The sequence below is a fragment of the Procambarus clarkii genome, chromosome 31, assembly GCF_040958095.1.
Source record: "Procambarus clarkii isolate CNS0578487 chromosome 31, FALCON_Pclarkii_2.0, whole genome shotgun sequence".
Lineage (NCBI taxonomy): Eukaryota > Metazoa > Arthropoda > Malacostraca > Decapoda > Cambaridae > Procambarus > Procambarus clarkii.
Window position 1 is genome coordinate 14,818,997 of NC_091180.1, and position 25,930 is coordinate 14,844,926.

The 25,930-nt window shown below is 38.3% G+C and overlaps 1 protein-coding gene across 1 annotated transcript; it reads right to left on the reverse strand.

The window, feature by feature from the left end:
- Positions 1–1,055: 1,055 nt before the first annotated feature.
- On the reverse strand, positions 1,056–25,773 carry LOC123758665 (valine--tRNA ligase). Its single transcript, XM_045743198.2, is given in 20 exon segments — positions 1,056–1,252; positions 1,775–1,924; positions 3,055–3,230; positions 3,499–3,613; positions 3,995–4,198; positions 4,959–5,112; positions 5,366–5,513; positions 6,195–6,354; positions 6,531–6,638; positions 7,636–7,797; positions 7,799–7,866; positions 8,618–8,868; positions 9,129–9,274; positions 10,330–10,454; positions 11,719–11,898; positions 13,727–13,955; positions 17,077–17,191; positions 18,941–19,072; positions 19,501–19,702; positions 25,457–25,773. Coding segments are annotated over 20 exon segments (2,988 nt in total). The 5' UTR covers positions 25,554–25,773; the 3' UTR covers positions 1,056–1,186.
- Positions 25,774–25,930: the final 157 nt, after the last annotated feature.

Genomic DNA, 25,930 nt, shown 5'->3' on the forward strand with positions numbered 1-25,930 from the left:
TGTGCTTGACAAGGTACGGGCTCCATGCTGGGGCCGCATACTCCAGGATTGGTCTTACATATGTGGTGTACAAGATTCTGAATGATTCCTTACACAGGTTCCTGAACGCCGTTCTGATGTTAGCCAGCCTCGCATATGCCGCAGACGTTATTCTCTTTATGTGGGCTTCAGGAGACAGGTTTGGTGTGATATCACTCCTAGATCTTTCTCTGTCTGTTTCATTAAGTACTTCATCTCCTATTCTGTATCCTGTGTGTGGCCTCCTGTTTCCACTGCCTAGTTTCATTATTTTGCATTTACTCAGGTTGAACTTCAACAGCCATTTGTTGGAGCATTCACTCAGTCTATCTAGGTCATCTTGTAGCCTCCTACTATCATCCTCAGTTTCAATCCTCCTCATAATTTTTGCATCGTCGGCAAACATTGAGAGGAACGAATCTATACCCTCTGGGAGATCATTTACATATACCAGAAACAGTATAGGTCCAAGGAACTGACCTCTGCGGGACTCCACTTGTAACGTCTCGCCAATCTGAGACCTCACCCCTCACACAGACTCGTTGTCTCCTGTTGCTTAGGTACTCCTCTATCCACCCGTAGTAAACAGGTATCCAGGAGGACAGGAGGGAGGCAACTGTTGTGGGGATACCTCCTGGGGAAAGCGTAAGTAGTTCACTGTGGAGGGCACAAGAGTCACGTCTTATGCTTAATAAGCAATGATAGGTAACCACTTACCTTTTTCAATCAGGGAAACCATACGTATATGGCTGGTTCGGGCCTGTTATATCTTTATTTGGTGGCTGATGATAAGATTCACAAAATAATAAAACTTCTTGCTTAATTATTCAGTTGGATGACAGAACAATGTTGATGTTGAATATGTCTGTAGACATAGCTGAAAAATTAAAAAGGGAGCACATTTTCTGTAATATACTCATGTACCTATCGTTTCCTATTGCATGCAACCATACAGTACTGTATACTATATAGTACTGTGAACAAAATTTTGACAAATTATTGCCACTTTCATACCAACGTTAAGTTAATAAAACCCATTTTATCATAGAAAACTTTTATTATAAATCAAAAATTATTTTTTACCAATACTGTACAGTATACAAGTACACCACTGACAGATCACCACCACAGAACAAAATCATTCAAACTCTACCTCAAGAGGGTTCAGCTACATCTTCTCCAGACTGTCCATGATGGGGAGCAGCACCTCCAGCTCTGATCTCAATAAGGCCAGCTGGAAATATAAAGCATAGGCGTTGTATAGACGCTTCAACTGCAATCACAAAAAAGTAGATTTGAGCATAATGAAAAGCTCTATTGTTTCAGCAAGCTATTTCAGTTGTTTCATATGGCCAAAACATGAGATGCTCAATCATGGCAGATCATCAATCTGGATCAGACGCTGCAGCAATTTTGTCAATTTGTCCCTGCCAGGTCATACTAGTGTTAGGGAGACAATGGAGAAAACCCAATCAAGCCCTGAGGGAACTATAAGGGTAAAGCGCCAAGCGTATATAGTACTTGGAAGGGGGTAAGAAATCAAGCCCTGAATGACGGCGAGAAAACATTTCACCAAATCTCAAAGATCTTCCATTGGCATCCCAAAGACCACCAATTAGTGCTACTAACAGGCACAACAAACCTGATACGAGTTGGAAAAGGAGGGGGTAGGGGGGGGGGAAGGGAGGAGGATGGACATGCGAAGCTTTCATCTCAAATTATTTAGCTCAAAAGAGGCAATAGTAAATAATCTTACCTTTGTGTTATGAGCATCCTGGATATGTGCTGGTGCCTTCTCAGCAAAGCCAGGAGATGATACAAGTTTGAAAATTTTACTCTCCTCTTTCTTCAGCTTGCTCATCTTTGCTCTTAAGCGCGTCAGCTCACTCTTTGGGTCAATCATACCCTGTGTGTATCATACAACATTCATGGAGGTTTTAATCTTTTTACAGAGAAAGGTAATATTTCTTGAAAATTCAATTGAATATTAGTGATATTACCAAGGCAAAAATATTCACCTATATATCAGCACAAAAATTAAATTGAAATGGGGACGATACACAATAAATACAACACACTGAATAAGACTACAGATGAATATACTGTACAGTGTAAATAGGGCTTTTATGTACTGTGTACTCTCACTTGAACAGAACCAGCTTCTTCAGAAGCCAGTTGTCCTGGATGCTTTTAATCTACTGAAAAATGCAAATGATATCGGGTGAACCAGACATTTTATGAAAGTGTCTGGCCAAATCTAGGAGGCTATATCAGTACATCAGAATTAATACAAACATTTATGGCAAGTCAACAAAGTGCCTGGCAAGGACCTAGTTGGAGCACAGAGTGGCAAACATCAATAACTAATAATTGGATCAGGGATAAGTGATGAGATATAAACAGTGGTACAGTAAATTGCTCTAGTAATGCAATTACTAGAGCGATTAAAAAACATGTATAGGCCGAGTGATGGAAACGCCCAATAAGATGACAAAGACAAGTAAAACAAGGCAGATTTGAGCTAGCCAGAGAATAATGGCAACGTGAGGCAGAGTAGTGTTACTGCAGGAGTGTATTGTTCTGAGCAGACTGTATGTGCATTATAGTAATCAGAGAAGTGAGAAAAACAATAAATGTGGGCTGGGAAAGTGAAATAGAAACAAAAATAGGCGAAGTAGAGAAATGGAAACAGGTGGCCGGTAACATCTGGTAACTGATATGAGGAGTGGTTCAATGCATAGATGATGTTTAAAGGAAAGACCTGTCCATGTGTATGCTACTGGGGGGAGAGTGAGAGGAGGCACAGTGCCAATATTTACAAATTTAGCTCAGTACTAAATGGTAAATATTGGCTCCATGTCACACTATGTTATGCACAACATATGGTCAATGGAAGGGGTTATCGTTTCTTTTTTCTTTTAGTAGCTTCAGCTTTCTTCTGACACCACTCCTTATTTTCTCTGCTGATTCCCCCCTAACTGATGAGGATGGGGACATTAGGGAATAATGAACAACAAATGCCAAAGTTGGACATGCCTGGAGATCAAGGTAAATAGTAGTAGAGTCACAGGGTGCTGCTACTGCCGAAGCTGCAGGGGGCAATGCATGCTTCTCTAAGGCAGTCAACGATTTTATGAACCCCAAAGTCTTCACAACATTCAAGTTTGCTTCCAAGACAGCATTCAGATGGTCATTTGAACACACAAAATAACCTGGAAAATATTGCAACATTACAGGACATGGCTCAGCCTCTGGATCACATGCTGCAAACACAACTATGTAAATAAGCTTTTTTTCCCCTTTAAGTGGAAACATACATCAATTAAAATAGTGAGAACCCTCACAAATCATTTGCTTTTCTCCATTAAAACTACCGGATATGGTTACTATAAGATTAATTATGCAAAATATACACACATACCGTACTGTACAAAGAAATCTAGCTAAATAAAACAATTAGAAAATCATTTATTTTATTACCATGTACTCTGCTGTGCTTGATGTTATAGTTTGCCTTTATAGAACGAAACGCTGAAGCCATCTGCAATAAATTCTGCACATGCTCTTCCTTCACGTGGTCTTTCCAGCAGATCCACTGAAATGTATACAGATTATCTGTATTTATCTGAGTGCATTAGATACTGGCAGAGGTTTCATGTAGTGGAGTGGCCAATGTGGAAATTGTCGCCACAGTGCTTTATATGCATTTCTCATCACCGTTATTTATCCAAAACCTTCAACAATTCCATGTAGCACATAAACTTGATAATTAAGCCATGCTTTACATGTGCGATCGACAATATGTTGCACATACCCAATGAAATCAGGAAAATGTTATGTATCTATGAGAAAATGCTGAGGTTGAAAGATAGGACTGAACTCGTCTCCCAATGTAATACCTCAATATTTCCTCGAGTAACATTTTTTGGGTAAAATATAGTCAATTAACTTGTTTAGGTAAAATTTGGCAGCTAACCTGTTCTGTCTGGGGATAATCAGACTCCATGATACTCTCAAATTTCTTTGTAATCCTCGGCAGTCTCTGGTAGAGTTCCTCTGTCAAGAAAGGCATGAAAGGGGAGAGGACGTGTAGCCCAACATCCACACACGTCCAGAGTGTTCTTAGTGCTGATGACTTTGCTTCATCTGATCCTTTATTTAAAACAAATTTAATGCTTTCCTAGAAAGATGGAGAAAATTTGTCCTCCATTATAAACTTCTTTGCCCTTATCTATATATAAACAAAATGGTGAATACTGTGTTTTAAGACATTTGCATCTCCATGGTTGTATTTATGCTTGCCTGCTGTAAGTTACATCTTGCATAAGAATAGGTATATGAAAAGGCAAGTATCCTAACCTGGCTGAACTATTAATGTTTTCTTAATTGATGGCAAGTTTAATACTAATGACCCGCCGCAAACCACCGAACTCCATTCAATCACAGCAAGCAGTGGCAATTGGCATCAGATGTAAGAGTTAGATTTTTTTTTAATACCTATGTACAGTGTATTATTATTGAGAGAGATCATAAATATATATTTATATTTGAGGAAAGTTGGGGGTCTAAAATTTATCCGGGCATAAATTTTTCCATGTTGCTAAGATGAGCAGATTTAACCTGCAAACTGTTTTAAAGGAACACATCCATCATACAATTTGAGGGAATATGATGATGATGATGATGATGATGATGATGATGATGATGATGATGATGATGATAAGTTCACTTCTATTTTTTTAACACAGGTGGATACAGGAACAGATGACTTCTGTTTCCTGTCAGCAGGCTGAGAGCTTTCCCTTCCCATAACTCATGGTAAGCCTTAACCCATCCGTTTTGCCTTGAACACGACCCGCCAATAGGTAACAATTGGGTGCCTAACTGCTGCTGGGTGAACAGAGGCAAATAGTTAAGGACTGGAGCCCTATGTCACTTACCAGATACGTACTACACAGGTCATTCTGCCAGAACGTAACAAAACTTGAGGTGACAAAATGCAGGTCATAGGATTCAAAATTCTGATTGGCATCATAAACTAGTTGCCCCAAATGACTCAAGATCCACTTGTCCATTATACTAAGCTCATCATTCCTGAAAATTGTACATTACAAAATAACCATATGTGCTTTTGTTATACAAAATACTACAGATTTTTATGCATCTTAAAAGTATAGCATTCATGCATGCATATTATATATATATATATATATATATATATATATATATATATATATATATATAATAAATATATATATATATAAATATATATAAATATTATGTAGACTGACCAGTATAGACAAAAACTAAGATTTTTGAAAGGTAATTTACAATTTATATTACAAACCTCTCTGATATTTTCACACGAGTAGCACACTGCACTGCGTTGGGAACTTTTGCCATTGAATTTAGTAAAAATCGGAAGGCCTGCCAAATTTTGTTGCACAAAAATCTGTTTTGTTCCATGCGATTGACATCAACACTCATAAGCTGATCTGTAACAAGGTAATACACATAAAATCTTTTATGTAATGTTAATTACCTAATGACAATAAAGGGAGAGAGAAAACTGTATTCTGATATAAATCTATAGGGACATGTATAATAAGCATTCCCTTCTAAACCCATCACCTAACTTAAAAAATATGAATTTTCTAACTAACCTGCAGGTTAGTCAGGTTTTACTAACCTTTTCTATGCATCTATTTTTGTAGCAACAATAGTTTATACTTGCAGTGAAGAAAAAGTGTTGCAGGTTTCAATGAAGCAGATTAAAGGTTAACCTCAAGGCAAAATGGAATAAATTTAGAGTAAAATTTAGCTTCCAACTGTCTTTTTTCATTAAATAAATCACCATCTTTGCAGTACAGTAATCATTTGTGAGGTGCAATTAGTCCTGCATTATATGGCTAATTTTATTCAACAGGGAACCCTTCTTGCAAAAACTTTTCTGTCTACAGTACAGGCAAAATTAATCTAGTTTTTTTTTTTTATATATCAAACATCTGTCACTATAATTCCACATTTCTCCAAACTGATGCCTCCCTACTCTATGGCGGAGAGAAACGAGGTAATGAAAATAAATGAATGAACTTACTCTATGACGATAAGAAACAGGGTAATGAAAATAAATGAATGAACTAAATTATTATATGATGACCCAAATCTAAACTTACTTTTAATGTTGTACGAGCAGAGGGTAAACCTGAGAGCGTCGGTGCCACATTCTGGGATGCCGTTTGGGAAATTAGACCGCTGCCCTTGTAATGCTTCGCATGCTTCTTTGCTGGACAGTATCCCATTATTTTCACTTGATTTAATACGTTCCTTAAGCACCTAAATGATGAAATACAATATTAGTACTGTATAGTCTCTCTCAAATCAACTTCCTTCAATAAAAGTCTGTAATCAATAAACAGCTGAATGCTTTCCAGTTAGGTCTTGAGCATCTGATCAACTTGAACATGTAAATCAGTAGAGGGAGAGATACTAAACTAACATAATAGACATACCTGTAATGAAGCTCCTTCAATAACATCAATTGGGTCAATCACATTTCCTCGTGATTTTGACATCTTGTGGCCATGGGCATCACATAGCAACCCGTGAAGAAGCACATTCTGGAGGAAAAACATGAATGAACTATATTAGAAAAGTGAGACAAGAGGCCTGGTGGTGTCTCATGCCTGCACTACCATGCACCAAACGGTATACCACTTTCCTCACCAAGATGTTGGCCTTTGTAGTGAGGATCTAACAATTATGATAAAAACAATTGTGTATTGAAATGTAAGAAACATAAATAAGGATGTAGACCATCGATGATCATACTGTACATGCAATTATCCAAGCGAAGTTACAAGACGAGAGCTACACTTGTGGCACCTTGTCTTCCCAGTACTCTGTCATATGACACTCTGAAACTACTGACAGTTTTGGCCTCCAACACCTTCTCACTTAACTGTTTCTACTGTCTACCACTCTGTTTGCAAACGTGAACTTTATTTTTGTTTTTGTTTCCTTGGCTTGATGTTATTTTGTTCTTGAAGTTGAAATAACACTCAAAAACCTGCAAACTCCACATTCTTCAGGCAGTGCCAACTAGCCAGTCATTTTCCTCAGGCACAGTGGAATCTTAAAATAGGGAGCAGCAAAAAAGGAATAACTGATATATTGTATTAACATCTATCACTGCCAGCATCTTACGTATCACATGCCGAAGTATCTCTACCAGCCTTCCCGTGAAGGAATGCCAGCGTAAGTAATGTGTGAACTAGTTCCCTCCCCCCCCCCCACCCCAGTAAAGATTGAAATATTACCAAAGTGTGATTACCAACAAGTGAATTCAGGAATGAGCACTTAACAACATTACTAGATTAACCAATCATATGTTTACAATACCGTTTATATATATGATTATAACATGATTATATGTACACAGTACCAGTATATGATTACAAGACATTACAACAATAATAATCTTTTATATATATGTAAAACTATATTTGATTATAATATTACAAAAATATCTTTAGATACAATTTTCTAGCTGAAATGTAACAAAAAGGAAATTAGTTCCAATAAAGAGTAGAGAAGTTAAAAGTCAAATCAACACACCTTAAATGGCAGCTCTCCTGTGAGGTTCCAACCCAACATGACCATCCGTGCTACCCAAAAGAAGAGAATATCATGTCCAGTCTCCAGGAGAGTGGTTGGATAGTATTTCTTCAAGTCTTCTGAATTTTGTGGCCATCCAAAGGCAGCAAAAGGAAAGAGGGCCTGAGGAGAACCACGTATCCAACACGTCTTCTTCTTGATGCACCGATGAGATACTCGACTCAGATATTCCTAAAAATAGCACAGTACTGCTAATGCAAACTTCTCTACAAGACATGTCAATACAGTATTAAACATCTCCAAGAAAAACACTGCTTTCTCTACACTCTACGTACAAATACAACCTCATTAACGTTCACCGCTAGAACAGTATAAACAAAATTATGCATTAATTCCACACCACACCATTTAATTTAGCCAATTCAAATTGAATTTCTACCCATAAAATTATGCAACTACAATGATAAACATTCAATTCATTCTACTAAAATAATAAATTGTTTTTGGCATTCAGATCCTAGTACTGTAATTCTTTTAATTTTATAACACTGTCATTGTGCACAATTTCAATACATTCATAGTACCATCAACGTCATATAAACATCCTTTTCCATCTATGTTAAATATCCATTCTCCATCCACTGCATCTGTTGATCACAAGTACCTCTGAATATAAAGACACAAAACTAGTAATTTTGTTTACCAATGTCATGTATAGGGCATACATACACCTTTGTATAGGGCATACATACACCTTTGTATAGGGCATACATACACCTTTGTATAGGGCATACATACACCTTTGTATAGGGCATACATACATATACATGAATTACTGTATTCAAGCTTGGCAGTCATACGTACGAACAAAATCAAGCACTGATGTAATGAAATATCCATTCATCTGTTCATTTAACATTACCAAACCATCTGGCTACTCATGCCTAAATCTTTCTTGTATACACATGAAAATGTGACCAACCTTCTTTTGCTGCAACTTTCCTCTTAGCATCTTCTATAGATCGTGCAGCAACCCAGAACTCCCCAGCATCAGAGCACACACAGTATGCAGGAATTCGGTGGCCCCACCAAAGCTGCCGTGAAACGCACCAATCATTGGTGTTCTCCAACCATTTGTCCCAAACTCTCTTGTAAGTCTCCGGGAGGATATGTAGATCACCTCTTCGAACAACATTGATAGCTTCAGCAGCCATGTCACTGCATCTAATGAACCTATTTGGAGATGGATCAGTACATTATTAGTTACCTAACAATGTGTGAGTAATTAAAAATTAAGTAGCATTACACTTAACTCACCATAGTTCAGTATCTAATGAAATCAACACCAGCTACATTTTTATTTAAAACCATATAATCTGAAAGCAGTATATATATAAACGAATTCTCTCCATTTAACAGCATGAAAATAGTTCATTAAACATCCGAGTTACTAACATTTACAGCGACCAACAGATAAACACTTAAAGCCTCACCATTGAGGTTTCAACAGTGGTTCAATAACATCCTGGGTCCTGCTGCAGCGAGGCACCATCATGGGGTGGGCCCGAGAGCCACGATAGAGTTCCATAACGGTTAAAGCATCTATCACGGCTTGTCGTGCTGTGAATCTTGGAAGGTTCTGCAGAAAATACAAGTATTGTACATAAATATTTTAGTCAAACTGAATAAATGATTATGTTGTGTATAGGCCCTAATATGAGTAACTTAAGTACTTAATGACAAATTTAGGGAACGCAGGTGATACAGGATCTTTTAGCAGCAATAGATATTTGTGTAGACTAAATAAGATTTGTATTGATTGAGCCAAACAAGGTTGTGAATGTGATAAAAGTAAAATTGTTGGGGTCGAGTGAGAAGGAAATTACATGTAATATCAATGTAAACGGTGAAATGTCTAAAATGAATATCACTTTAAATACAGCACTTGGGAATGAGTTTCAGAAAAGAGGAAGTTGTTCCAACAAAGACGAGAGGAGACAGAATCAGGAAAAAGAGCAATTGCACTCACAATCACCATTTATACGCTATTAATTTTGAATTTCACATACCAGCAAATTAAACTACAACATGAGAACATGAGAAGCAATTCATTGCCCCTGGACATCCCATCATTCATTAACAGGCATACTCTTGCTTAACTTTCATTTTCTCCAACACTCACTCTTATACTGTACCAGTAATATTTACTTCATTTCACACATCATTTCATTAGGTAGCACTACTTAATGAAATTTTATGAGTTTGTCTCACAGAAACTTTCACAAACCAACTTTCCTTCTTTAAAAACTTTTACCACTTCCAGCTTCTGTTCCTAATTTAGTCTCATAACATTCCACATAGCTGCACATGTCAGCCTTTGTGTTGCGAGGAGTGAGAAAGGTTAGGTCCCAATCCAAGGTCAATTTTACCTACAGTATTACGAGGAAAGATGGAGCCCATGCCCTGTGCCCCTTTATCACAGGAATGTCATCTTGGTCGCACTAAATAGTGGTGGGCAGTGCGTTGCCACACTCCCACTCACAGGGAATGTGAACAGGTTGTGACAACCACACCCTTTTCCTTACATAGTAGGCTTTTTATATAGATATAAAAAGCAGTATTTAATGCCTCATCACACTAAATGAACTATGAAATTAAATCCTGTTACATTAATGAACATTTACAAACTCGAACCTTAAATTCTGGTACAATGTCTGTTGTCTTTCCAAATTCATCAAAAACTGTAAGCTGAGGTAGTGAGTGTCTTTCTCCGACATCATAGTCATCTTGGCTGTGGCCAGGTGTTACTTTCACCACACCTGTTGGTGGAGTCAAACAGTCCTGAATAGCATTTTCTCAACATCTGCTTCATGGGAATAAATAATAAATTATTTTCACCATTCCTGTGTACTAAATAGGCAGGAGGGTGGATCGGAGAGCAGGATGGCTAGGGGATGGTGGATGGCCTTCCTACCTATCCCTTCCCTAGATGTATTGGTGGAAAGATATAGGTAGGTGGGTTAGCTAGTGGGCAGAAAGGCACGGGTGGGTGAATGTGTGGGTGAAAAGACATGGATAGATGGACTAGCTAGTGGGTAGGCTGGCTGGTGAGTGAATGCATGTGGGTTGAAAGATATGGGGCCTTCCTGAAGGCTACTTGGCCTTCAGCCAGCAGGTTAGCTGGCTGGTGGGTGAATGTATGGGTGGAAAGACATGGGTGGGTGGGCTGCATGGTGGGTGGGTATGTGGGTGGAGAGACTTCAGTGAGCGAGTTGGTTGGTGGCCATATTTGTGGGCATGTGCTACATATAACAGAACAAATCTCGTGTTACCAGGACTTACACACACAACACTAAAATGGTTCAGTTGTTATTTTTGAATAAAATATCCATATTTATGGAAACAAAAAGCCTTAAGTCAGTCACAGCAAGCTGGTAGAAAAGGGCAAAATGGAGAGTGGAGAAATAATGTTCAGTCCACTGAATACCATGCAATGAACGAGGAAACAATATGTTGCTGACAGTTACCGTCAACAAGGAAACTATTTCACACTGCTGGCAGTCACAGTGAACAAGGAAACAATATGCTGCCAACAGTCACAATGAACAAAGAAACAATATGCTGCCAACAGTCACAATGAACAAGGAAACAATATGCTGCCAACAGTCACAATGAACAAAGAAACAATATGCTGCCAACAGTCACAATGAACAAGGAAACAATATGCTGCCAACAGTCACAATGAACAAAGAAACAATATGCTGCCAACAGTCACAATGAACAAAAACAATATGCTGCCAACAGTCACAATGAACAAAGAAACAATATGCTGCCAACAGTCACAATGAACAAAGAAACAATATGCTGCCAACAGTCACAATGAACAAAGAAACAATATGCTGCCAACAGTCACAATGAACAAGGAAACAATATGCTGCCAACAGTCACAATGAACAAAGAAACAATATGCTGCCAACAGTCACAATGAACAAAGAAACAATATGCTGCCAACAGTCACAATGAACAAGGAAACAGTATGTTGCTGACAGTCATAATGAACAAGGCATCTCATTACATCAGTACCTGTGCCAAACTGGGGATCAACCTGGGAATCAGCAATCACAGGAATGGTGACTTTTCGGAATGGGTGGAAGACGCGCTTGCCGTGAAGATGTATGTAGCGTTGGTCTTCGGGATGAACCATCACAGCTGTGTCCCCCAGCATAGTCTCGGGTCGTGTTGTGCTTACTACCAGCTCTCCTCCTAATACAATAAGCATACAGTATAAGTCAAATCTATTCAGTACTGTATATGGTTCACTGCTATGCCAGCATATCTCAGTATAAATAACACTGTACTGCATTGTGAAAAATCCTTTAATATGAAACAAATTAAATTATTGTATATTAATGATACAGTATTCAATATTTTGTACAGTTTATGTTACATATACTGTACTGTACAAATAAAAGCACTGAATAAAATACTAAAGATTTAATTTATTGTATCATAATTTGACATATATAGTACAGTATAAGCATATTATACTTATCTGAATTAAAATCCTAAAATGGGATAACAAATAAAATATTTTAACATGTTTCAAGATACAGGTAAATCTACCGGTATATAATTAAATCTGCTCAGGCCTCAGCATATAGTGTCTGAGCTATTCAACTTGAATATCTCCAAAGGCAAGATCACCGAAGATCCCACGATAGTCGGGCGTGATGTTCAATCCGGCCCTCAGTAACTACAGAAAGTATACTCCAAAACACTCAGCGCCTTATCATGGTCCATTCAGTAGAGCTCTTTCAAATCATCAGTTGCCCAATTGGACGACATCTCTGACCATCACCAGATGATGGCACCCTCACTAACCTCACTACATTGTCTCAAGCCCCCTTGCATGTTTCCCTGACCTGTTCTTGTGATGCTTAGGCAAGTTCAAGACCAGATTCTGCCGACTGATTTGTTTATATGCTCATAAATCTAGATTTCACTGTACACAGGGCTCGTGCTGTGTACTTGATAAGGCTTTGATTATATTTGGAATGCTTTCCTTATTTTGCTGCTCACACAGGTGCAGGCTAGAGTAGATGTAGAAGGTAGGTTCTCTGTTCCTCCTGTGTCCCATCATATAGAAAAAGTGTCCTCTTCCTTTCCAGTGGGAATCATGTGGCTTCTGTTGGCGGACTATCCTTTAGGTCAGTGGTTTTGCTCTTGTTGGGGGGCCCCTGGATGTCCACTGGCAGCAATTCAAGTCACTAAATACTGCTTGTCCACCAGCTTCAAGAGATCCACTTTACAGGAGTTTTTTTATCCCTCATTTATTTTTCAGTCTTGATGGTTGCTCATTGAATAACTCAGAAATCAGGCTTTGTGTGGATATAATTACCTGAATTTACCTGAGAGCCACTAACATTCTAGTGGCCTTGAGGACAGGAATCCAGTGGCTTGTCAAAGGTTCCCCCCCCCCTCCATTTGTCCTGATATTTAACAACTTGTAACTACTTTTAAAAAATTGCACTCATATGGTCACTTTTCCTTCCAAGAGTCCCCTGATTCATCTGTATGAAGATATTTATCTTTGTCAGTCATACTGGTAAACTGACTGACTGTGCCTGAAATGCTGCGCATACTACTGGCTTTAGGTATTGTATGTACTAGCTCTATCTTTAAATCCAACATTATGTTTGTAACTCATCTTCAATGTATGTACCTTTACCTGAATAAAAAATTTAATCTAATCTAATCTAATTTAACAATGTGCTGGAGCTTGAGGCTCACAACTGAGTATTGGTACAGGTGCTGCTATCTGTTGGCAAGTGGGCAGGATAACTAGCGTTTGATGCGATTACTGTACTACTTTTGTGTCCCTATGATACCAAGTAGTCACTTTGAGATGGAACGGTATGAACATTTGGTCAAAATCCACGTTCTACTGGTGGAGAACATCACCTTCCCGTATTATCATAATCTTGTTCAAACACTAAATGAACATACCTGATGGAAAGTAGCATTTCATATTCACTTAAAACTTAATTTATGTTTTCTGCTTAAATTGGGAAGACATGGCAAATGAACTTACCAGAATCGTTGATTTTGTATGCAAAGTCATACATCTTCCCAAACGTAACAGGCTTTTCATACCCAGGAACAGTAAGCTCTGTTGGGCCTGTCAGATGCAAGTGATCAACTTCAATATCAGAGACGGCTGACTGTAGACTACAACACCAATTGATTAAAGATTCTTTTCTGTACACCAAGCCAGAGTCATAAAGCTGGATGAAGGCCTCTGTCACAGCTTTACTCAGATGCTGAAAGCCATGAATATTAATATTAAAAATAAATTAAAAATTACATAACTGCAAATACAGCAGACTACATTAAATCAAAAATACTAATTATATACTGTACCTAAAAAGGTATACAGCATCTTAGCTTATCGATGCAAAATTTATCAACACACAATCAAAATATATTGATGGCCAAAGTTTCGGCACCCTTATAATAATAATAATAATAATAATAAATAAATAATAAATAATAATAATAAATAATAAATAATAATAATATATAATAATAATAATAATAATAATAAATAATAAATAATAATAATAATTTCATTGTGTTGGGGGACAGAAAGCTAGAGTGTATTCATACACGTTTTGACTTTTATCAAGGTCCACCCTTAAGGCTGAATTACTGACCCTCCCGAGGATGCAACCCCACAACAAGCTGACTAACTCCTGAGTATCTACTCACTACTCGGTGAACATAGGCATTATTTGAAAGGAAATGTGCCCAACTACTACTGTCCCGCCCGGGATTCGAACCCGGAAATCTCGATTGTGTGTCAAGAATGAACCCGACTGTACTACCGGGACCCTTAATGGTGGTTGTTTTCTATGTATAGGTAGCTACATCACCTTTTAAAATATATTTCACCTGTTTAAATGTGTATATACTATATATATATACATATATATCCTGAGGTTAACCTACGGCAGTATGATGCTAGAATTAGTTTAATTTCCTAAAGTACCTCAGAAACAGATTATACAATAATGACAGATCTTAATACAGTATTTAATATATATCCATCAGTTGGATGTGTGTCTGTATGGAAAGGTTGATGAGTTAGGGTATGAGGGGAAGGTTGTATTTACTATTTGTGCAGGCAGAATCGAGCTACAGTATTACCTTTTGGACCCCATCTTTTTAACTGATCTATTTTATTCTCTATTATGTCTACTACATATATTTCTCTAACACATGGACACACACACACACACACACACACACACACACATGTATATGTGTAAAATAAGTATATGGAGCACCACTTGGCAAATGGAATTTAATGTTAATAAATGTCATGTTATGGAATGTGGAATAGGAGAACATAGACCCCACACAACCTATATATTATGTGAGAAATCTTTAAAGAATTCTGATAAAGAAAGAGATCTAGGAGTGGTTCTAGATAGAAAACTTTCACCTGAGGACCACATAAAGAATATTGTGCAAGGAGCCTATGCTATGCTTTCTAACTTCAGAATTGCATTTAAATACATGGATGGCGATATACTAAAGAAATTGTTCATGACTTTTGTTAGGCCAAAGCTAGAATATGCAGCTGTTGTGCGGTGCCCATATCTTAAGAAGCACATCAACAAACTGGAAAAGGTGCAAAGACATGCTACTAAGTGGCTCCCAGAACTGAAGGGCAAGAGCTACGAGGAGAGGTTAGAAGCATTAAATATGCCAAAACTAGAAGACAGAAGAAAAAGAGGTGATATGATCACTACATACAAAATAGTAACAGGAATTGATAAAATCGACAGGGAAGACTTCCTGAGACCTGGAATTTCAAGAACAAGAGGTCATAGATTTAAACTAGCTAAACACAGATGCCGAAGAAATATAAGAAAATTCACCTTCGCAAATAGAGTGGTAGACGGTTGGAACAAGTTAAGTGAGAAGGTGGTGGAGGCCAAGACCGTCAGTAGTTTCAAAGCGTTATATGACAAAGAGTGCTGGGAAGACGGGACACCACGAGCGTAGCTCTCATCCTGTAACTACACTTAGGTAATTACACTTAGGTAATTACATCATCAGGAAACAGCCCGTGGCAGCTGTCTAATAACTAGGTACCTAGTTACTGCTAGATGAACAGAGGCATCAGGTGAAAGAAACAACTCTATCCATTTGTTTCTGTCACAGCCAAGAATCGAACTCAGGCCCTTATGACCATAACCCTCATATAGGCTGTAATTACTCAAGTGTAGTAACAGGATGAGAGTTACGCTCGTGGTGTCCCGTCTTCCCAGTACTCGGTCATATAATGCTTTTAAACTACTGACAGTTTAGTAGTTTTATCCCTTCCATTTTATTTTTCCATTTTATCCCTACACATTTCTACATACTGTACTTTAATGTTTTCTGAAATCTACATTTTGTGTGAAAACCTCATTTTGCATAAACACGCTTTGAAACTGTTCATTTAGGTGTTTCACACATTTCCTTTTTAGTTTCTATGACTCTGTTCCCCATTTTCAACCTCTGGATTTTATTCTTTACATGCAACTTGCTTGTAATAAATGTGTGTGATTGCAAGTGTATGTGTGCTTGAATGGATGAGGGAGTGTTTTTACTTCCTAGACACACCTTTGCTAGGTGTGTCTTACACCTAGCTATGTTTTAACCCCTTTCACTGTAATATTTAACTGGGAATGATTTATGAAAAGAAGCTCTCAATATTCAACATTTCTCCATATGCTTAAACAAAAATTTATATGTATATTAATGTGATGGTCAACCAGATCCTTGAACAAATTAGCACTTTTTTATTCCACAACCCAGCTACCACCATTGTTTATCCTTACATTTTCATCATTTATCTAATTACTCCCATAGTTTACAAACATAGGATGAACAGGAATTCATTTGGATTACCCGAAAATTCGGGTTACCAGGATTCGGATTACCGAGCTCTTACAATACTGGTAGTATTAAATTATAGTGATTTCTAATATGATTTACAATATATAATAATTTATGTGTAATACTATTTGCAAAAAGCATTAAACCAGACTGAATTGTATATAAAAATATAAATATACTCAGATACCATACAGTACACCTACAACAGCAAAATACGCTTCTGAGAAAGACCTTGTATTTGCACCAGGACAATCCTAGGGCATGGATAATTATTCGTTTAATTATTTAATAGCTGTCTATATACTATAAATACAATAACTTTATCAAATCATAAAAGGAAAATATTAAATTATATTTATATTTTGTCCACTCTGAGAAGTTGATGTACTGTAATTAGAAAATTCAACTGTAAGGTCTTGCTGCTCTAAGTGCAAGAGGTTAAAAACTCGCCAGTTAACTTTCAGGATCACACTTTATATAAAGTTGACTCACAGCATCCATAGTAAACACAGATTTACTCCAGTCAAGGGAAGCTCCAAGTCGCTTCAGCTGATCATATATGACCAAGCCCTTTTCCTCCTTCCACTTCCACACTTCGTTAACAAATCTGAAAAGGTTTACAAAATTGATCTCGAGGGGTCATAATACATCTGAAATTCAAGGAAAAGAAGCATGATAAGCAGACAATGCCCAGAGATACTTAAATTAAAATACTGTATATGTATTATAACATACACAATATTCTAACAGCTGAAGAATTCAAAAAAGAAAATTAATGCTGGTACAGGTACTCTACAGATATTTTTATACAAATGATAAAATATTGGGTAACGTGAAGCAACACATGCACACTACCCAGACATCCAAGGTCTTCATGTTGAGTTAAAAAGAATCAAATACTATGTTGATTCATGCTGCTACTACTGATAGCAGACAAGTAACCAAGGTGTTACGGTAATCGCCTGCTTAGGCAGAAGATCCTGCCTATTCACTTTACCACCTATTCACCAACATATATGCATGCTCCAACATAAGGAATCAACATCAACAACAATACGTGTTCAGAAGCCTCAGTGTCTAGACACGACACCCCCCTCCCCCTTCACCCTGTAATACCCAAGACATCTGGACACCTGCTATCTGGGCAGAGACCCAGTGCCACTCACTAACTGCTTGTTTAATTGCCGACCAATGGTTACCCACGACATCAACGCCATCTATGCTGACCTGGGCCGCATATATAAGGAGCTTGCTGATGTCCAGTCCTCGGAAGACCCTTCGTGCTCCAAGATGCAACATCTACTCTCGCTCCCCTGGGTGTCAGGTAGACTCGAGCAGCTCTTATATAGAGAATTAATTTGCACCTTTCTTTTGTTTAACGTAATAATTTACCTGTGTTTATATTTCTTTTATAATTTATGTTGTGTTATTGTCAAGTGGATAAGGGGCTTTATTTTGTTTGTTTTTAAAGTCATTTTTGTTATATTAAATGTTTTAAGTGTTTATTCTCTTTGTATTACCCGCAGCTCTCACACAGTAGAGGTCACAAGCGTCTTATTTACTTTTACTTTTTTTTTATTAATGTGATTGGCACAACATCAGCCAGAATAGCCACTGCTCTATTTTCAGATTAATGTCACAAAGGCTATCTATTCCCCTCAGTAACTCCTTTCACCTAAATGTCTTAATCATTCAGCATGGTGAAAAAATTTTTTTATAACGGATCGAAACGTTGTTGTTTCTCCATCTTCCGAGTTGTGGGTTGGTCATAACTAAGAGTTGGGCTATGAGAATGCCCATAATTTGAGCCATTGGACTTGTACAGTGATGCCATTGCCTACTTTCAAATTTGAAGCCTGCTGATACTTTAAACATTTCTTCAGCATTCTAAATGCTCATCTATTAATATGAACTTCCTCCATTCTCATAAATGTACATTAATTTATCTATAAAGTATTTTTGCTGTTTACCATATCTAATCTCTACACAGTGGACTTAAAAGTACAAAAAAATATACAGTATATTGAAGTACTGTACTGTATTTATAAATTTTAGTTAATTTATGCAAGTTTAGAGTACTGTAATTTATACAAATTGTTGATAGGGCAATCAAGAATGCCTAAGCTCAATACATTTTCATTTACCATTATAGGGATGCTACAGATAATGCATTGGATATTGTAATATACCATATTGCACATATATTTCTAGACCAGATTTTATCTTTTACTTTGATAATAATACTCCCTAAACCTTTAAGGGACATGATCATTTAGACAACAAGATTTCTTTCAAATAATGTAAGAACTACTTTAACTTTTATAAATTTTAAAAGAGACAATCATTGCCACCTCACCTTTCTCTACCCAGCTGGTGTTTTGTGACCCCTTCTGTGGCCCACAGGTGACGTTCAACAACAACCTGTGTGGCAATTCCTGCGTGATCGCATCCTGGCACCCAAACCACTTCATGTCCCTGCATCTGATGCCTTGCAAATAATTTAATGAGTTACAAAACACAGAAAACCTCCAGATTTATACATAAAGATTTAAATGCTCAAATTATAATGTTAGTATCATGGGTGATAAATAGTTCTCAATACTAAATATAACTTGTCAGCAAGAAGCTGCTGTTTTACTTGTACAAAATTTTTATACCCAATGGATGCACAAACTATTTTACCTTCATGTTACTCTTATCAGAAGGCAGATATCCTACAAAATACTGTAAATAGTATTTCAGTTAAATATACAACAAAATTCAACTGGGGTCATCATTATTAATTTTAAATAAAAAAGATGCAGACAGTAGATAGTTAATGATTACTCAATTCACCATATAACAATTATGGTGAAAGCAAAGCATTTAGCCAAATATTACAAGTGACCAGAACATATACAGTAACTTAAAACACACCATCTGACAATAGCATCTTGCACTGCACATGTTAGTGCGTGACCCAAGTGGAGATGCCCGGTAATATTTGGTGGCGGCAGAACCATGACAAATCTCTTCTGGGCTCCATGTTTGCGAAAGAATCCTCTGCTCTCCCACCATGGATACCAGTCACGCTCCACCTCACTTGGTATGTAGCCTGATGCAAGAGGCTGGGAGAGATCTACAAAGAAAAACACATTACAGCATTTGTCATATCCAAATTACACAAATGGACAGGTGCATATCAACTACAGTTTGGATATGTACTACCTGGATTTTACAAATAACAAGCACCAAAATCACATTATTAAAATCCCTGTGGAGCAATGTTTTGAATTACTGTACAGGTACTATGTTTAAGAAAAAAAGATAGAGTGTTGTAATACATCAGATTGTGAGCAGTTGTGTGTAACAGCCTGGTTGACCAGACCACCTATGAGGCCTGATCAAAGACTGGACCGCAGGGACAGTTATACATGAAATCACCACAAAGTTACAAGGTACTATAATTACTGCAGCAATAATTTAAGACAAGATGCTTCACTAACAAATGTGTTACCTAGGGAAGCAAAATAAAATCTTATTTTCTTTAGAAAATGAAAGTTATAGTGGCAAGTCAGTTGCATGCACTCCAGCAAACCTACACTACCATAATCTAATAGTACATGTTAAGACCTGTATAACATTTATTTTATACATGCACAGTAGATCAAGCAAGTTTTTATAAATCTAACTCGGTAGTCTTAAGTACACAAACTATTGCTGTGAAGGACTAGTCAAATCATACACAAAGTTTTGGTGTACATTCAGTCCACAAATAGTTATTTCACACACAGTAGAATTCATATATGCTAACCATTTTGTGCAAACAAAAGGGGTGGTTCTGGATAGAAAACGGTTACCTGAGGACCACAAAGAACATGTACAAAAAGTGTATGCTATGCTTTCCAACTTCAGATTCCCTTTTTAAATATACAGAGTGTGAAGTACCAGTACAGTAATTATTCGCGACCTCTGTGACACCAAAATTTGAATAAGCAGTTGTATGGTGCCCATATTTCAAGAAGTACATTAATAAACTGGAAAAAGTGCAAAGACGTGCAACTAAATGATTTTCAGAACTGAGAAATAAGAGCTATGAGGACAGGCTAGAGGTGTTAAACATACCAAAGTTCGAAGATAGAAGAAAAAACTTTATATGATCACCATGTACAAAATAACAACAGTAATGGACAAAACTGACAAAGAAGAATTCTTGAAACCAGCAACTTAGAGAACAAGAGATCACAGATAGGCTGACACTAAGAAAACAAAGCTGCCAAAAATAATTAGAGCTTTCACTTTTACAAACAAGACTGTAAATAGTTGGAACAAGTTAAGCGAGAAAGTAGTAGAGGCCATAGCCATCAATAGTTTCAAAGCATCACAAAAAAAAAAAAAAAAAAAAAAAAAAAAAAGGTAGATAGAACACCACGAGCGTAGCTCTCGTCCTGTAACACATAATTACACAGTATATGTGCATAAACTTGTGTTTGCTATTTTAGCCTTCATAGACTAAAGAACTACACTAATGAAAAGTTATACTCATAACAAATTAATAATATGAATAAATAAAGTTTTACTTGGAAAGAAACTAACATTTCAATGACAAAGTCGATAATAAATGATCCAAGAACACGTAACTAGTGCATATAGCTGATCAATTTGTCTTTTAATTACCGTCTTTACCTTGCAATGTGCACATCTTGAGATGTTTTAGGGTGCTTTGCAACATTCTAAACTCACGTTGAAACAGTGTTCCCAATATGTATTTGAGGCCTCCAGAAAACATAAGCAATCTTAAAAGTGACATATTTGGGAGCATTTTTTCCTATTTTCAGAGAATGCATTTAATATAGGAAAGCAAAAAATTTGTATTTAATACTATTTTTTTTTTTTTGTGCACATACAAATAATGCCTTGTGTAACCCGTGTGCAGTCCAGGGGTTAATCACTATATATAAACACTACTTTGGACCTTCTGAAGATGTATTTAATATACGAAAGTACTTAAGGAAATTTCCTGTTTCATTTTTCCTTCGTGGTCTGACATTGTCAAACACTACTTTACATATGGGTATTGTGTACAAGACATACACCAAACACCAAACAAGGAATAACCAAGAACAAGATTGAAAATGTGGTAAAGTAATTATAACAATACAGTACTTGAGTACAGCAGTATCCAAAAGGGGTCACTGGAGGGCAAGCCAAAATCATGAGTGATGTCACACAACACAAAGCACGAACAACAAATTCTTCCATCTTCACGAGGTTGACACAGGACAAGTCTGTTCAAAGAGCAGACACAGGACAAGTCTGTTCAAAGAGCAGACACAGGACAAGTCTGGTCAAAGAGCAGACACAGGACAAGTCTGGTCAAAGAGCAGACACAGGACAAGTCTGGTCAAAGAGCAGACACAGGACAAGTCTGGTCAAAGAGCAGACACAGGACAAGTCTGGTCAAAGAGCAGACACAGGACAAGTCTGGTCAAAGAGCAGACACAGGACAAGTCTGGTCAAAGAGCAGACACAGGACAAGTCTGGTCAAAGAGCAGACACAGGACAAGTCTGGTCAAAGAGCAGACACAGGACAAGTCTGTTCAAAGAGCAGACACAGGACAAGTCTGGTCAAAGAGCAGACACAGGACAAGTCTGGTCAAAGAGCAGACACAGGACAAGTCTGGTCAAAGAGCAGACACAGGACAAGTCTGTTCAAAGAGCAGACACAGGACAAGTCTGTTCAAAGAGCAGACACAGGACAAGTCTGTTCAAAGAGCAAACACAGGACAAGTCTGTTCAAAGAGCAAACACAGGACAAGTCTGTTCAAAGAGCAAACACAGGACAAGTCTGTTCAAAGAGCAAACACAGGACAAGTCTGTTCAAAGAGCAAACACAGGACAAGTCTGTTCAAAGAGCAACACAGGACAAGTCTGTTCAAAGAGCAACACAGGACAAGTCTGTTCAAAGAGCAACACAGGACAAGTCTGTTCAAAGAGCAACACAGGACAAGTCTGTTCAAAGAGCTAACACAGGACAAGTCTGTTCAAAGAGCTAACACAGGACAAGTCTGTTCAAAGAGCTAACACAGGACAAGTCTGTTCAAAGAGCTAACACAGGACAAGTCTGTTCAAAGAGCTAACACAGGACAAGTCTGTTCAAAGAGCTAACACAGGACAAGTCTGTTCAAAGAGCTAACACAGGACAAGTCTGTTCAAAGAGCTAACACAGGACAAGTCTGTTCAAAGAGCTAACACAGGACAAGTCTGTTCAAAGAGCTAACACAGGACAAGTCTGTTCAAAGAGCTAACTCAGGACAAGTCTGTTCAAAGAGCTAACACAGGACAAGTCTGTTCAAAGAGCTAACACAGGACAAGTCTGTTCAAAGAGCTAACTCAGGACAAGTCTGTTCAAAGAGCTAACTCAGGACAAGTCTGTTCAAAGAGCTAACTCAGGACAAGTCTGTTCAAAGAGCTAACTCAGGACAAGTCTGTTCAAAGAGCTAACTCAGGACAAGTCTGTTCAAAGAGCTAACTCAGGACAAGTCTGTTCAAAGAGCTAACTCAGGACAAGTCTGTTCAAAGAGCTAACTCAGGACAAGTCTGTTCAAAGAGCTAACTCAGGACAAGTCTGTTCAAAGAGCTAACTCAGGACAAGTCTGTTCAAAGAGCTAACTCAGGACAAGTCTGTTCAAAGAGCTAACTCAGGACAAGTCTGTTCAAAGAGCTAACTCAGGACAAGTCTGTTCAAAGAGCTAACTCAGGACAAGTCTGTTCAAAGAGCTAACTCAGGACAAGTCTGTTCAAAGAGCTAACTCAGGACAAGTCTGTTCAAAGAGCTAACTCAGGACAAGTCTGTTCAAAGAGCTAACTCAGGACAAGTCTGTTCAAAGAGCTAACTCAGGACAAGTCTGTTCAAAGAGCTAACTCAGGACAAGTCTGTTCAAAGAGCTAACTCAGGACAAGTCTGTTCAAAGAGCTAACTCAGGACAAGTCTGTTCAAAGAGCTAACTCAGGACAAGTCTGTTCAAAGAGCTAACTCAGGACAAGTCTGTTCAAAGAGCTAACTCAGGACAAGTCTGTTCAAAGAGCTAACTCAGGACAAGTCTGTTCAAAGAGCTAACTCAGGACAAGTCTGTTCAAAGAGCTAACTCAGGACAAGTCTGTTCAAAGAGCTAACTCAGGACAAGTCTGTTCAAAGAGCTAACTCAGGACAAGTCTGTTCAAAGAGCTAACTCAGGACAAGTCTGTTCAAAGAGCTAACTCAGGACAAGTCTGTTCAAAGAGCTAACTCAGGACAAGTCTGTTCAAAGAGCTAACTCAGGACAAGTCTGTTCAAAGAGCTAACTCAGGACAAGTCTGTTCAAAGAGCTAACTCAGGACAAGTCTGTTCAAAGAGCTAACTCAGGACAAGTCTGTTCAAAGAGCTAACTCAGGACAAGTCTGTTCAAAGAGCTAACTCAGGACAAGTCTGTTCAAAGAGCTAACTCAGGACAAGTCTGTTCAAAGAGCTAACTCAGGACAAGTCTGTTCAAAGAGCTAACTCAGGACAAGTCTGTTCAAAGAGCTAACTCAGGACAAGTCTGTTCAAAGAGCTAACTCAGGACAAGTCTGTTCAAAGAGCTAACTCAGGACAAGTCTGTTCAAAGAGCTAACTCAGGACAAGTCTGTTCAAAGAGCTAACTCAGGACAAGTCTGTTCAAAGAGCTAACTCAGGACAAGTCTGTTCAAAGAGCTAACTCAGGACAAGTCTGTTCAAAGAGCTAACTCAGGACAAGTCTGTTCAAAGAGCTAACTCAGGACAAGTCTGTTCAAAGAGCTAACTCAGGACAAGTCTGTTCAAAGAGCTAACTCAGGACAAGTCTGTTCAAAGAGCTAACTCAGGACAAGTCTGTTCAAAGAGCTAACTCAGGACAAGTCTGTTCAAAGAGCTAACTCAGGACAAGTCTGTTCAAAGAGCTAACTCAGGACAAGTCTGTTCAAAGAGCTAACTCAGGACAAGTCTGTTCAAAGAGCTAACTCAGGACAAGTCTGTTCAAAGAGCTAACTCAGGACAAGTCTGTTCAAAGAGCTAACTCAGGACAAGTCTGTTCAAAGAGCTAACTCAGGACAAGTCTGTTCAAAGAGCTAACTCAGGACAAGTCTGTTCAAAGAGCTAACTCAGGACAAGTCTGTTCAAAGAGCTAACTCAGGACAAGTCTGTTCAAAGAGCTAACTCAGGACAAGTCTGTTCAAAGAGCTAACTCAGGACAAGTCTGTTCAAAGAGCTAACTCAGGACAAGTCTGTTCAAAGAGCTAACTCAGGACAAGTCTGTTCAAAGAGCTAACTCAGGACAAGTCTGTTCAAAGAGCTAACTCAGGACAAGTCTGTTCAAAGAGCTAACTCAGGACAAGTCTGTTCAAAGAGCTAACTCAGGACAAGTCTGTTCAAAGAGCTAACTCAGGACAAGTCTGTTCAAAGAGCTAACTCAGGACAAGTCTGTTCAAAGAGCTAACTCAGGACAAGTCTGTTCAAAGAGCTAACTCAGGACAAGTCTGTTCAAAGAGCTAACTCAGGACAAGTCTGTTCAAAGAGCTAACTCAGGACAAGTCTGTTCAAAGAGCTAACTCAGGACAAGTCTGTTCAAAGAGCTAACTCAGGACAAGTCTGTTCAAAGAGCTAACTCAGGACAAGTCTGTTCAAAGAGCTAACTCAGGACAAGTCTGTTCAAAGAGCTAACTCAGGACAAGTTTGTTCAAAGAGCTGTCATAAAGTAAATATATTACTTTTGAACATTTTCAGAGCCTGTAATACTGTACCGACCTGGGAGAAGGAAGGCTTGTCAATGAACAACTATTCGTGCTAACAGAACACAGGAACTTTGCAATTATCACCATTACTGCGAAATTGTATTACCTTTCATAGTTACTTGTTTATTAGAGTGAATGACAAATGTTCTTCTAGGAGGATTTACGAGCCGGGAACATTTAAGACGGGTGAGGAAGACGATCATCTTTTAATACGTGCAAGTTCTCGTCTTAGGTCGTGTCTTGCTCCTTGTTCTTGATGGTAGAGTACTTGCAGCGTGCGGGAAGGTCCTCCTCCTCCTCCTGGTGCCAGCAACAGTGCTGATGGTGGGAGACGCTGAGCGACCCACACTCCCACACCGGCACGTCTGGCGCTCTTCTGTTTGGGCTCCCAGCTGACTGCTGGACGACTAGCGACCACCACCAGCGACCAACTTAGGCAATCACCACCAGCGATCAACTTAGGCAACCACCCCCAGCAACCAACTTAGGCGACCATCTCAAGCGACCAACTTAGGCAACCACCACCTGAATAGCCTTCTTACACTTTACAGGAGAAGCTGTAGAGCCTTCTTGCCTTCTA